Here is a 14,377-nt window from a genome sequence, read left to right as displayed (position 1 = left end):
GACATTGCCAGCTTAATTGTGTTTTATGTATCATCTCAGTTACAAAATCCCTGAAACTTTTATCAAACGAGAAATATTTTAGGTTAGATAGAGTTCAGGAAATAACAAATTATTTTGGAATTGGCTTTTTAACTAATTTGTTTGAGGAAATTTCTATATAGGAAATATAGAAAGGTTTGTTTACCAGAAATATCCGTTAACCAGTTTGTCCTGCTCCTAAAAGAAAGAGTTAATGGAGATGAAAGGAACACCATGAGAATTAATAAATAAACATGTGCCACCATCTCACAAAACATGTGGCAAATGAGAGGGTGGATACTGTAGTTGTCGTTACCAATTATTGTCTCTATGAAACTTTTAAATCTTCATTCATCAGAAATCATGTGTGGGATGGGTCCAAGTGCAGCAGGACACCTCCTCTTTTTTACCCCAAAGAACCCTGTGCTCCTAAAGGACATGCTGGAAAGGTCACAAATCACACTGCACGCAATGCTCAGAGCACAGCCTGTACCTACAAGCCTGTTCCCTCCGTATCAGGGTACATGCAAACTTTTGTTGGAATTGCTTAGCTTTGGTGTGTCAATGGCTCTTGGGAACACCCTCAGCTTCCTATATTTCAGACTCCATGGGGCAAGGGTCAGGGTCCTTCTACTGTAGCATGAAGTGAGTTGACACTGCCCATGTTGGCTATGGAGTGGATCCACCAGCCATGGTGGACCAACACATTGTAAGGGGCTGGATCTTGCACACACTCTCTCCCCTCTTGCTGTAAGTAAACACTATACAACTAGAGGCTTGCAGTGCTCTCACTCTGACTCTGAATATAAGACTTGCTTCGGCCATTAGAATGAGGCAGAAGTAAATGGTGTGCCAGTGTTTCTCCTTCTTCTCTTTTACTTCTGCCATCACCATAAGAAGGGCATGCTCAGAATCACATGCTCAGGTCACAGGAGAAGGATGAATCACCTACTACAGAGCTGTCCCAGCTAAGCACAACCTAGAATACAGCTCCCAGAAGACTTGCTGATACTTGAGTGAGGTCAGCTAAGACCAGCAGAAGCACCCAGTTGATTGGGGAGAAGACCCACATCATCTTTGAGTAAGAATTTAAGTGTTAACCTTTAATAGGGAGGAATGGGCCACTTCCATAGGCTCAGGTCATTCAGAGGAATCTGGGGTTTCAACATTTTTGGTTGCATCAGCCAACTTATCTCCATCCATGTTCTGGATCCCATTCTTTTCCAAACAAGTCCCTGACCTTGGCAAAAACTTTAACCTTCCATGGGGCTCAGCTACTCTTACAATTAAACCACATTTATTTAGCCTTTTGTTGTTGATTACTACTTTCAGTGTTCTGTTAATTTTTCCCCACAGAGTGACAGGGCTTAACAATGGCCACTCAGTTCCATTTTCATTGCAGTAATTGCTATTTCTCCTACACATCTGAAATATCTGACATATGGTACCAGCTAGGGATTTGCTTCAATCAGTATAGCCATTCTAGTTCAACAATGCTGGGATTTTTAACAATTGCACTGCCATCTTGTGCCCAGTGTCAGGCAGCAAATATTTTAGCTCCAAATATCATGCCAGTATCTGCTTTCTTGGGCCACTCCTAGCACCAGCTGGTCCAGGTTGCGTTCTCAAAGACATTGATTCTGAGACAGAGATTAATGTTGGGGATGTTTTATCAGGGTGTGCTCTTGGTTCCAAGGGCAGGGAAGGGATGGGGAAGAAGGCAGATTGGGCAGAAGGAGAAGTTGAGTTGTGTTGTAGGCTCAGTAGAGACCTCAGCCAACCTTACAGGGAGATCGACATTGGAGTGACCCTTCAGATTTGTGCCGGGTTGTCCTTTCATTGATCATTACTGAATACAGTCCATGTTGAGGGAAGTGGCTCTCTTTTGCTAGACCAATCCTGGCAGGGGTCTGAAAGAGAAGAGGCTTCTGTGGGCAGTACTTCCAGCATCTGGGGAAGTAAATCATTCATTCCTGCAGGGGGAATCTTGCCTGTGCATAGTAGAATCCACAACCACATAATTACATCGAAGTAAATTATGATTATGGCAAAATGAAGACAGTTTAGCTTTCAAATCCCCAAATTTCCCACCTGTTTATTTACTACTACTTTGAAGTCTTTCAGTTTAAGAGAACTCTTTGTGGTTATACGTTTTCCTGGGTTGGTTCCCTCTATATCCATAAGCATCAGCTGTAATTAATGTTTTTTTTTAAGTGTTTTTTATTCCAGTCTGAGAGCTTAAATGGAAGGTACCATGATTTATTCTTAAAAAGAAAAATCACTGTGCTAACACATACCAAGGGTTCCATAATATTTGTGGAATGGCTGTTGACTAGGGCACCACAGTCTATATTTTCAGGCTTTCTATCCATCAGTTTACTTTCTACAAAGAGGTACTATATTAAAAGATAATGATCCTATTGTAGACAATCTACAACTATTACTTTCCCTCTATCACTTAATTTGCATACAAATACCTAAAGTTTTAAAATTTCTTATAATATTTTAGGGGGGAAATATCCATGGTGAATGAACCTTGTTAGGTAGCTTAAATTAGCCTTTCCAAAAGACTCCATCAAATCTGAGATTAAATTACTTTTAGATTATATTTATCCAAAAATATTTCTTGTCTTCTATTAGAGATAATTTCCATGAGACTGAGACTCCAAATTCTTCAGTACCTCTCATATGCTCTCATGGCTCTTATTTTGAATCTGAGTATTACGTTCATTGCCTATTTCTGAACTCCATGTAAATTCAATTTTTCTAAAGTAAGATTTTATATTACTGTTAATACCTGCAGATTTTTAAACTTTTACATTAGATATGGAAATCACCCTTGGTTCTCAATAGCATTTCCAGAGAGGAGAAAATGTATTGCACTTCTCTTTCACTGCAACATCTGTGATTGTCTTTCTATAAGTTCATTTTCTTAGCAATGGGAAAACTTTTCTCCTCCTCAGTTGGATAGTAATTAGTAGCCAGTTACTAAAACATAGCAGAGAAAGTATTATTTTTCTATCTTCCAGTTCCTTAAAAAATTAATGTGCCTTTAGAAATTACTCTAGAGATGTTTATAGAGAATTGTTAGTCTGGGGAAAAATATGGCAGCTGCACATGTTGCTTGCACATTAGGGACTGGGTAGTAGGTGTGCATTCTGCAGTATTATTGCACTGTGGGAAAACCATTGTCCTAAACCAAAGAATGTGCTGCCTAGAGTTCCAAATCTCTCACAAGGGTTGATTGTGTGGAAGCTGAAAAAGATAATTCAGCACAGTTTTCTGGGTAACAGGACATTTTTATAAGATTCATTGGAAGGTCCAGTCCTGAAAAAATAATGCAAAACCCCTTACATGCTAAGCTCTGACATCATACAGCCTCCTCTGGTAAACCACTTGGTCTATCATGAGCCCATTTTGATTCCTTTGAAAGAGAGTTATTTTCCTGGAAATACTAATTTTTATAGCATAAATCTATATATGACATAGTTCTGTGATATAAATCCCAAGTGAAAAATTATTGGGGAAGTTGTTGCATAATATTAATAGATGTATTTTAAAAAGACTCAAGGTGAAAGGGGATTACTGCTGTTATGGACTGAACTGTGTCCCTCTAAAATTAATATGTTGAAGTCCTTAACCCCCAGTATCTGGAAAAGTGACTACATTTGGAGGTTGGGTCTTTGAAGTGATAATTAATGTAAAATGAGGTCATTAAGGTAGGCCCTAATCCAATATAACCGGTGTCATTATAAGAGGAAGAAATCTGGACACAGATCCATACAAAAGAAAGACCATGACAGAAAGAAGATGACCATTTGTAAGCCAAGTAGAGAGGCATCGGAAGAAACCAACTTGCCAACTTGATCTTGGACTTCAGCCTCCAGAATTGTGTGAAAATAAATTTCTGGCTGTTTAAGCTCTTCAGTCTGTAGTACTTAACTATGGCAGCCCCGGCAAACTGATACCCTGTCTGCAACAATAAGAAAACTTGCTGTATTTTGGATTTGTGTGTTTATCTGTACTTTAGTTCCTAAAGCTTGCTATTTATTTAGCTGAAAGATTTTGTCATAGAGTGAAACAATACTCATTACTAAATAAAACAATATTTGGACTTCTACGTATATCTGAATTTTTAAAAAGTCTTACATGTCATCTAAGGAAGATGATGAAGTCAATAATTAAGATATTTCTGATAAAGAAGATTTTAAAACAATATGTTGTTGATTGAATGAAGGGTAAACAGAAGAACAATTCATATTTTTCTATTGTTTTCCCTGATATGTACCTTAGCTTATTTTAATCCCAAGTTTTAACATAACTGAACAGTGGACTGGGTTACAAAGATTAAGTGGGCAGAGTCCCAAGGTAGAATTTTATAAAGAAAGGCACTTTTGTAAAAGCACAGCTGACATTAAGAAACTATATCTTAAGATACTATGTCATGATCATTCATAAATTATTTTTTCTCTATGGAAACATTTGTGTAATTTCAGCATATATGGTTGTAGGTATAATGCTGTGTCTTTAAGAATATAGGAAGAGCAGTGCAAAAGTGCACTAATTCAATTTAAACAATAATTTTGCTACTGTAGCCCCACAGCTTACTATTTTCTTGGCAGACTCTCACAGTATTCAATTAAATTGAGTAAAAATGTCCCCACAAAATGTATATGTTGAAGCCCTATCCCCCAATGTGACTATATTTAGAGGTAGGGCTGTTATAGAGGTAATTAAGGTTAAATGAGGTCCTCAGAGAGGGGCCCTAACCCAATAGGACTAGTGTCTTTACAGGAAGAGGAAGAGACATCAGCAGTGCACCTGCACAGAGGAGAGGCCATATGAGGACAGAGTGAGAGGGCAGCCGTCTGTAAGTCAAGGAGAGACGCCTTAGGAGAAACCAATCCTGCTGACACCTTGGTCTTGAACATCCAACCTCTAGAACTCTGAGAGTAAATTTCTCTTGTTTAAGCCATCCACTATGTGGTACTTTGTATGGCAGCCCTAGCAAACTAATAATGTCTCAGGTATCTGTTGAGAACATACTAACAAGAGAGAATCGTTATAATTTCTAAAAAGAGCAAGTTTTCAACACTGCATTTTGGTTTGGACAGGCAATGGTCTGTGCTTATGTAGGAAAATATGGGATAGGGCCTGTTTCATATACGTACATTCAATATCACCAGGAAGCAGCTCATTTATATTCATGTTAGTTTTCTTCTTAGAATCATCAAATGTATTTGAGGAAAGGCAAATTCAGCAGAAAATTCAGAAGCCAAATCTTCTGTTTTCCTAACAGAAAAAATTAATATCCATTAATTAGGATAAGAAAAAAATCTGACAAGATGTAGTGATATCGCTTGTATGTTTATCAATTGCATATAGTAAGCAATTAAAAATGCAATTGGCATAATTCATTTAAGTAACTTCTAAAACCTTTCCAGTTCATTTGATTTCTGAGTATGGACTCCACATTAATTTGAAGAAAACTGATATTTTTCATTACATGTTTATAGACATGTTCCATGATAGTTTAATGTAGGTAATTAATTAAAGAACCGCAGTACCGTTTGTATCTTTACAGAAAGAGCAAAAAGGAGAAAGAATATTTTATATTTTCTAACAATACTGCGGCTTTGGTTTAGTATTTAATTTTTCCAGGAGCGTGCGTGTGTGTGTGTGTGTGTGTGTGTGTGTGTGTGTGCGTGTGTGCGTGTGTGTGTGTGTGTATTAAATATTTGGCCCAAGACAAATACTTCCTAAATCATGGAAAACATACATACTTAGAATGACAATATGTATGGAAAAAAGAAACACAAGTGTTTTGGTTTGCACCCCAGGTGGTTTAATTTTATTTCAGCAGAAATTATAGAGGAAGTTTAAGAACAGTGATAAATGTCAGCAGTATAGAATGTCACCAGTGATGTTATCTGGCATGTTGAAAAACAGAGCAATATACTTAAGTGCCGTTTGACAGGAAAACAGAGCCATGTTGTTTCATCTCTTCGTTCCATTCAGATTCAAACCAATTATGAAAAACAACATATAGTGTAATGCAAGGAATATTCCATTGTGATAGACATGAGATTTCTGAACGTTTACAAGTTCAACGAAAGGTTATCAGAATCCCCAAAGTCCTATTTCAGGGCATTGATATTTCTCGATGCCTGAGTGCAGACTGCAAGTGGCCAGAGATGTTTCACTCAGTGTCACTGTAGCACCTGTTCCTTTTAATTTGCTCTTCCACCGTGAGTTGTTCAAACTGGACCTCCACCGTGGGAAATGGAGGCTCAGCTGTAAATTCACTGCTTGAAACATCAAAACTTGTGTTTCCATTAATACGTGCTGCTCCTATTGTTTCACCATGCCAATGTCTGATGTCCTTCTCCAATTCTCTTAGATATAAACATGGCATATTTTTAATTTGATCTACAGAATCTATTAAATTACTCTTAAAAATGTTCTCATTCTTCGTGGAAAAAGCAGCAATTTTCACGGTGTTAGAAAAGAAGAACTGTAGGTTTTTGTTATTTGAGTGGTTTCCTTTGATATTCAAGATATTTGTATCAGAAGAGGGCATTGACCTTTTCCCCTTTACTATGATCCTGTCATTGAGGCCTGACTTGGGGACAGACTGCATAGGACTGCCAGCAGTAGCTCTGTCAGTCTGTTTATCAAGAGCCATGGCCAGTACATTCCCCGAGTAAGTCTTTTCAGATTCAAATACACCAAGTAACTCTGAGATTCTAGAAGCATTTTCTAAGTTTTCAGTTTGATATTCATTTGCAGTGTAGTGCGCTTCACTTGACAGTGGCAATAGATTAGGAAATTCTAAAATAGATGTCTTCTGCCTGCGATTATTCAGATATGACGCTGCTACATAATTGTTATTATTATTCTTATTCAAATTCTCTTTACGATTTTCTGGCACCACCTCATCATCAGTGTTAGTAACCTGTAAAACTTCTGTACCATCAGGTTCATTAGGTTTTTCATTTTTCTCCTTCTCAGCACTCTGCACAACCACATTACTGTTGTCATGAAGATCCATTTCACTTTTCCGCTTATTCTTTGTATCTTTGGGCTCATTCAGCTTATCTTGCACATTCTTATTTCCTTCCTTCTTCTCATCTTTTCTTGCTTCATACATTTCCATTTCTTTGATTCCTGTATAATCCACTTTCTGACACATGTGGATGGGCTGCAGACATGGTTGCAGGAAAGAAATGTTATCTTGTTCTTTATTTTCCACAGTTTTCATGTGTTCTATCTGCGACTCACTTTTAAATTCAGCAGATGTAGAGGTTGTCATTTCCGGTGGCCATTTAGGTTTACTCATTTTGAGCTCCTCCTCAAGGGGGAAGGTTTTCTTAGGCATCTCCCTGGAAGGGGGCCAAATGATTTTTAATTTTCCCCTCTCCCCACATTTTCTCAAGTCATCCCTTTGCCCTTCACTGTTACCAGCATCTAAATGTTTATTAAGCTCTCCAAGCATGGGGGTATTTTCCGCATTGTTTTTACACATATTTGGTTCTTCGTTGGGAGTAAAGTCAACTGAGCTGCTTTGATTTTTGCAATTCCATCGATCTTTATGCTGTTTGTGTCCAAAACCTTCATCATAATTTCCTTTAGATTTGAAAAGTTGTTTAAAGTGAGGTTTACAATATATTTGTCCATGAAGCGATGCATAATTTCCCAAACTGCCAAAAAGAAAAAAAAATTTTAACATTCTAAATACACACTGCAAATTCATAAGGAATTAGGGAATTGATTATTTCAAGAATGAGTCAGAGATTCAGCACAATTAACTTACTGGCAATAGGAATACGCTTATTAATTGAACATTCCTGTTAGATAATAGTCATCACTAACGCCCTACATGATACTTGTCTCGGAGTACTTAGAATTTCATGCTGTATGTCAGGTATTGGTATAATAGGTATTATAGTGTAATGCATATGTAGTTATAGATGGTGTAGAATGATAGGACTAAGTCTTTGCTAACTCAGTGAATTGCGTGAGGGGTTTCAGTTTTCAATAGATCCTGAATAGCATACATGCAAAAATCAACTATTTGAGCTTCCTTGTTAACTGGATTTTGAATGAATTGGAAAGCTTGCCTATGCAATTTTTTATCTTGTCTCTTTGGAGAGATTAACAAATAGAATGCCTGTTAAAATTAAAATCAAATTTAGTCAAAGGCAGCAGCAGCATTTTTTGAATATTTCTGAACCTCCACATAAAAACAGAAAGCAAAACTTAAAACCCATGGATAAAATTACAACAAAACTAAGTGACAAGGTATCCTCACCAACCCCAAAATACAAGGAGGCAAGGACAAACCAACAACAGCTACAAGACTAGAATAATAGTTACATCTGTATGGGTGACAGTAGAGGGAGAAATGAAGGTGTCTAATGGACCTGACAATATAAGACCACAAAATAGGCAATCAGTATTTCCTGGAAAGTGTCACATGCCAATCAGAGAGCAGCAGCTGAAATTGGGAGGGGTTTTGCCCATTTCAAAAGCCAGTGAGTGCAAAGGCCCTGTGGTGGGAAAGACTGAAGAGGGTAGCAAAATCAAACTCAAAACTGACCCACTGAGATCCCCTCTTAGAACAAGACTCTACCCTGAGAAAAACAATTATGGGAGTGGAATCAAAATTGAGTTGGGTAATGATGACAGAAATAAAAAGAAGGTCCCAATCAACATGGGGGAGAGGATCCAAGGCAGGAAATCCAAGACAGCAAGCCACCATACTTTTTTGAACAGTATATGAAAACCAGGAGAGGCAGTTCTGTGAAGGTGGGAAAACCATCCTGAATTTTGCTTCCTTCCAAGATTTGTATAAACTAATTCCATATAAAAATGAGCAACAGGAAAGTATCAAGGCCAAATAGTATATGAAGTTATTATAAGAAATGAAAGAATAAAGAGCGTTATAATATCATTGCAGACAATGAAAACATGCTAGAAAAATGTGTTCTCAAAACATCAAAAATTTAACCTAATGTTTCAAAATGAGCTAAAAGACATTAAGAAAATGATAAATGACCTGAAAGAACAGCATGAATTGTAATTAGAAAAAGTCAGAAACAAGGTATCAGATATCAGGAAGAAAATAGAAGTAAAAGGAAAAAAATCAAGTATGTCAGCAATTAAAACTAAATTAAAAGACACACAAGAGCAAATCCATAGAAAGCATCTTAAGAAAAACAGGAAAATCAAAAGCTGAAAATTTATAATCATAAATGAAAAAAGAGATAAGGATTTGAGAGATAATAGGAGCTCCTGAAGAAGAAAATAATGAAACAAGTTAAATATTAAAAAGCTATAATTTAAGGAAACTTTCCCAATATAAAAAAGTATGAAACTACATATTGAAAGAGCACACTAAATAACTGACACTATTTATCCAGAATGACCAGTACCACGAAGTATTCTAATAAAATGACTAGGTTTAAGAAAAAATCCTTTGTGTATCTAAAAAGAAGAAAAGACCGTATTACTTATAAGGGCAAGAAAATTAGATTATTATCAGACCTTTCCAACACTTCATGTCAGATAAAAAAGAAATAATGCCTATAAGATACTCAATGAAAGAAAATGTAAGCCAAAAACTTTACTTTCGGCAAAACTTACCTTCCATTGTAATGATCACAAATTGTTATCAATATGTAAGAACTCAAGGAATAAAGTTTCTATGAGCCTTTTCAGAGGACTCTACTTGAAAATAAGCTTGAACAACCAGAATGACTATGGAAATGTCAACATAAGGACAGTTGACAAGCATTAAATAAATTGTTATCTATAAACTGAGGTGAAAAGAGGGCAAAGAGGGAGATAATATGACATGCATTGGCTACATGCTATGACACCAAAGACATAGTACGACAATTTTAAAAAATGGGGTGTGGGTGATCAGAGGGGCAAATGCAATTTTTTAATGCTTTGATAATCAAATCAGTGGTGCTGATAATTTTGTGATTCCAAAACTTGTTGTCCAAATGAATATGGGAGAGTCTAATTCTGTTATCTCCTTTTCCTTTGAGAACCGGAAGCCCTGAAGTGGAAGAAAGGAGGTCCAGATGTAATAGAGAAGAGGCTAAGCAAAAGGAATGCAATTTTGAATTCAATTTGGAAATATCACTATGAATTCATGATATATTTTTTCTTTATATATAAATATTTACTAGCTCTTAACACTAAAAAAGCTTAGAAATAGTGATCAACCCAGTAGAAAGAGCATCAAGATTGTAGTCTTGAAATATCATTTCTCACTAAAGGAAATCAAGGCTTGGAGAAATAACTGGTTCCAGTAAATGGAACAGTAAATGCACAAGAGGAACATGGGACATCTAGTCCTATCAGATAATGAGGACGCTATCACAGATTACTAAGGTCCTGTCAAAAGGACTCAGGAGACAACTTGAAGTGGCTTCCACTGGCCAGGGATAGAATAACTGGAGTTTCAGTAATGATGATAATTGCATCTGATTGAAACCAGTCGAATATGTGTAACTCTGTGAGTCTATAAAGACATTAAAATATTTTAAAAGTGGTTATCTCTAGGTGGTAAGAAACCATTACATTAAATTGTTAAATAAATAACTGATACATTGACAAAACTGGTAAATAAAGGGAAAGAATTATGTACTTATTCTGCCTTTCCTTTATCAGTTGTACCCCTGTGTAACCCAATAGCAAATGAGGGGAAGCATCTTCCATAAAAGTATTCTCATCATGAAAAAGGAAGAACAAAATTAGAGTATCAGCATTTTGCAAACATCAATTAATGGATCTAGGTATTAAGCTTCAATACCTGCTATGATCACAAAATGAGAAAAGCAGACTCCCTATGTTCTTTCAAAAGGAATCTAATCTTAGTTTAAACTAGAACCTAGATTCAGCTGACAGTCTGTTGAAAATACAAAGGATAAAGGAGCATGTGAACTGCACTGTGAGTGTGCAATCAGCAATTCCAGACTGTGGAAAACTCTACCCGTCAAATATCCTGGATCCTTCACAAATAGATAGTAAGAAATGAAAGGAATGGATGGAAAATCTATAGATTAAAAAGACGTGAAAGACATATCAGAGTTTTAAAAACAGACAAAACTAGAGTATAGAATCTCGGAAAGCACATTTGGATAAATAAAACTATAAAAATGCAAGGAAACAATTACTGCAAAGGATACCATTTACTCACACGCAAGAGATAGGTTGTGTTTGGGTGGGGCCCAGGGAGGAAGGAGCTTCTGGAATGACTAGCAATGTCGTATTTCTTGACCTTGACGGTGGTTACAATATGTTCACTTTATAATAATTTAGTGAGCCACATACTTGCTTTGTTTGTTTTTTTTTGTATTTGTGGGGTTTTATATAATGATTTTTAAAAATAGCAGTCATTGAATAAATATTTTTGAGTCCTTATTGTATATCTGTGTTTACCAGGTGTTGGCAAGACAAACATTAATACATTTCCTACAGCCAGTGACAACTACATTAGATTGTGTTAAGAACGGGGCAAGCAAAGGGGATGCTGTGATCCACATAGGGGAGTTAAAGCAGGTTTCGTCAAAGACATAAAGTCTCAGTTGAGATCTGAAGAATGAGTGGTTATTAGCTGGGTGGAGAGCTGGGAGAGAGGCACGGGAAGACTCCTCCAAGGAGCAGCAATAACATTTGGAACCAACTAGATGTGAGACAGAAAAATAATGATTTTAAGGAACTGAAAGAAATTCATGAAAAGTAACATGCAACAGGAGGAAGGGGTGTTGGGAGATGAGAAGGGACAAGATCTTGACGTGCCTTTTAATTCATATTTAGATGTTAACTTTGGGGAGAGAGGAAGCCATTATATGTTTTAAACTGAGAAGGGCTCTCAGATTTGCATTTTAGAAAGATCATTCCCCTTGCACTATGGAGCATGCCACTGGGGCAGGTTGTTGGTGGTGAGAGTAACACTTGATTTTTCTTATTTATGTGATCTCCATGCTGGGACAAAAGGGACCCTTCTGGATTTGATTAAGAAAGCAAAATGTCAAAAGGAAAAAGGTCACAGCCATCCTGAGCAACACATAACAGAACACGACCACATTCCTGTTTGGTGCTGTTTTAACTGATGGCAACAGGATCTGGAAAAGTTGACATCTTTCTAGAGACATGATGTTATAAGTATACTGCAGACTCTTCAAATATTTGTGCCCCAGACCACAAAACATTTTACCTCAGTTTACTGTTGCAGTGGTGGCAGCGGAAACAGGATTTATGAAAACTCTGCCTGTCTGCTACTAGGCACTCCATTGGATAAACCGTCTTCTGACAAAGTATACATATTTCCTTGTCTTGGAGTTGCAGTTTCTAAAAATTAAAATTTATAAAAGCTTATGTAATATTGTCTTCAGTCACATTGTTAAAACAAAACAAACAGCAACAGCATATGAACTGGCCATGCAGTTAGAGTAGAAAGCGCTAACACTACTGCCCTGGCTCCTCTGGATGCAGGGCATCCCACCATCAGGTTTAAGGTCCTGGCACAATCAACCTTATTCTGGTGTCTCTATTATTTATACATCGTAAAAGTGGATTTTATTATTCAAGGAAATAATACATGAGTATAACGTGTTCATTACCTTTAATACATTAAAAAGAAAATATATAGGGAACTCAGCCATGAGGAGCCCTGAGAGCACCTATCATTCTAAATAACTCGGCATTCCATATATATAAAGGTTTACACCTAACTTGGTCCAAAGTGTTTGTTTTTAAAGCATTCTGAAGAGATTTTCCCAAAATATATACATATCTTTTTCAGCTGATCCTGTGTTTGTTTAGATATTTTCTTGATGGCTTAGTGTTGACTCTCTAACACCAGTTCTTAACTTTAAGATGAGCCTCCTAAATACACTGAAATGTTCAGGGCCATTTGTCCTCAATCTAAACGGCTTAAGATTTTATGCCTCTGGGGATTCTTATATCTGCCTCTTATGATTTTCCTCCCTGTACCTACAGTCCCATGCTGCTGCTCGCATGTGAATGCCAGCTCCTATGAATAACAGTAGTTATATTACTAACCAGTGTTTGTATAGTGGTTCAAAACTGACACAGAACTTTCACCGGAGTATTGTTTTGATCTTCACAACAATCCCGTGAGAATAAGTAAGCTTTCATAGTAGTTATATACAAGAGCATATATGCTCAATGTTCTTTATATTAAAAAAAATACACACACTTTAATGCTTTGATGCTCAATTTTGGCTACTGAGAAATCCCCTTTGTTGATTTTATTCTACTAGGAGACACACTTCTATATTTAATACCATTTTCCTTGTGTTTTTTGTTTGTAGTTATCTTAGAAACTGAGCATTTGAAATTAATTAGACAGCTTTGCTTAATTATGCCAGAAGCAAGTACATTAAGAAATCATATTAACCTGATAAACTAGACACATATGTTGCAAATATGATAGAGGCAGAATTATTAGTTTCAGCAGTTTTTACTTTTAAACTTGCTATTTCAATCTGTCCAAAAGAATGCACTACATTAATTACGTCAAGTCTTTTTATTGTGAAGCTTCATTAATTGTAAAAAGCAGGAAAATATAAAGAAATGAGCTGTTCTCTGACGTTAAAAAATTTGTACTAACTTCATATGTTTTAAATCTCCCTCCTTCCAAATATAATCATATTTTAAAATTATGGTCCATGTTCATCTGTGAATGAGGCCAATTGAGCTATAATTTGGGGTTTAAAAAGGTGAAAAAAATCATTTATAGAAAAAAAAACAGTGGCAGTAGAGAAAGCTAATTCCATCCAACTCAGTAACAATAATTTATATACAAAAGGTCTAATTCCATACCTACACTTTCGTCAGAGATCCCAATCAATAAAAATCCTTAAAACACATATGAAGAGTGTAAACTGTTTCTTGGATTATTAACAGGCTGTGTTGAATTCAAGCTCAAACACCACTTACGTCTGACAGTTAAAAATCTGTCAATAGTAGGTCAAGGAATATTATTTAATATTGTCTGTAACAAGTGGTTGAAATAATAACTTTTCATAAGACGTATTCATAATGTGCTAATGTATACAATGATTAATAAATATATAGTTCCATATAATAGTTAATACTATCACAATAACAATTATTATTATACCTGCTGCTTTATCCAAAGCCTTATTTACGTTGACAAACACAGGTCTCAATAATCTATATAGTAGTATTTGTTAACTCTCACACAGTGCTGGTGAATCATATTAAATTCCTTTGTAAAGAGAAAGTAGTAAAGGCAAGCACTGTAAAGGGAAGGATATCAACAACCAGGGAAAGCTGTTAGTTTTAGGTTATGTTG

The 14,377-nt window shown here is 36.3% G+C and overlaps 1 protein-coding gene across 2 annotated transcripts in view; it reads right to left on the bottom strand.

Moving 5' to 3' along the window:
- Positions 1-5,845: 5,845 nt before the first annotated feature.
- The window catches only part of XIRP2 (xin actin binding repeat containing 2), a 45,960-nt gene continuing 37,428 nt past the window's right edge, over positions 5,846-14,377 (bottom strand). The window contains exons 6-7 of one of the 2 annotated variants that reach the window (XM_024756659.1): positions 12,251-12,384; positions 5,846-7,718 (exon numbers count right to left, since the gene is read on the bottom strand). In XM_024756659.1, coding sequence (XP_024612427.1) covers positions 6,218-7,718; positions 12,251-12,384 — 1,635 coding nt within the window. In that variant the 3' untranslated portion in view covers positions 5,846-6,217. The remainder of the gene's footprint in view (positions 7,719-12,250; positions 12,385-14,377) is intronic. The other variant, XM_024756658.1, reaches the window with a different exon arrangement.

Source organism: Neophocaena asiaeorientalis, unplaced genomic scaffold (genome assembly GCF_003031525.2).
Source record: "Neophocaena asiaeorientalis asiaeorientalis breed wild unplaced genomic scaffold, Neophocaena_asiaeorientalis_V1.1 scaffold6, whole genome shotgun sequence".
Classification (NCBI taxonomy): domain Eukaryota; kingdom Metazoa; phylum Chordata; class Mammalia; order Artiodactyla; family Phocoenidae; genus Neophocaena; species Neophocaena asiaeorientalis.
This window is presented reverse-complemented; position numbering and strand designations above follow the sequence as displayed.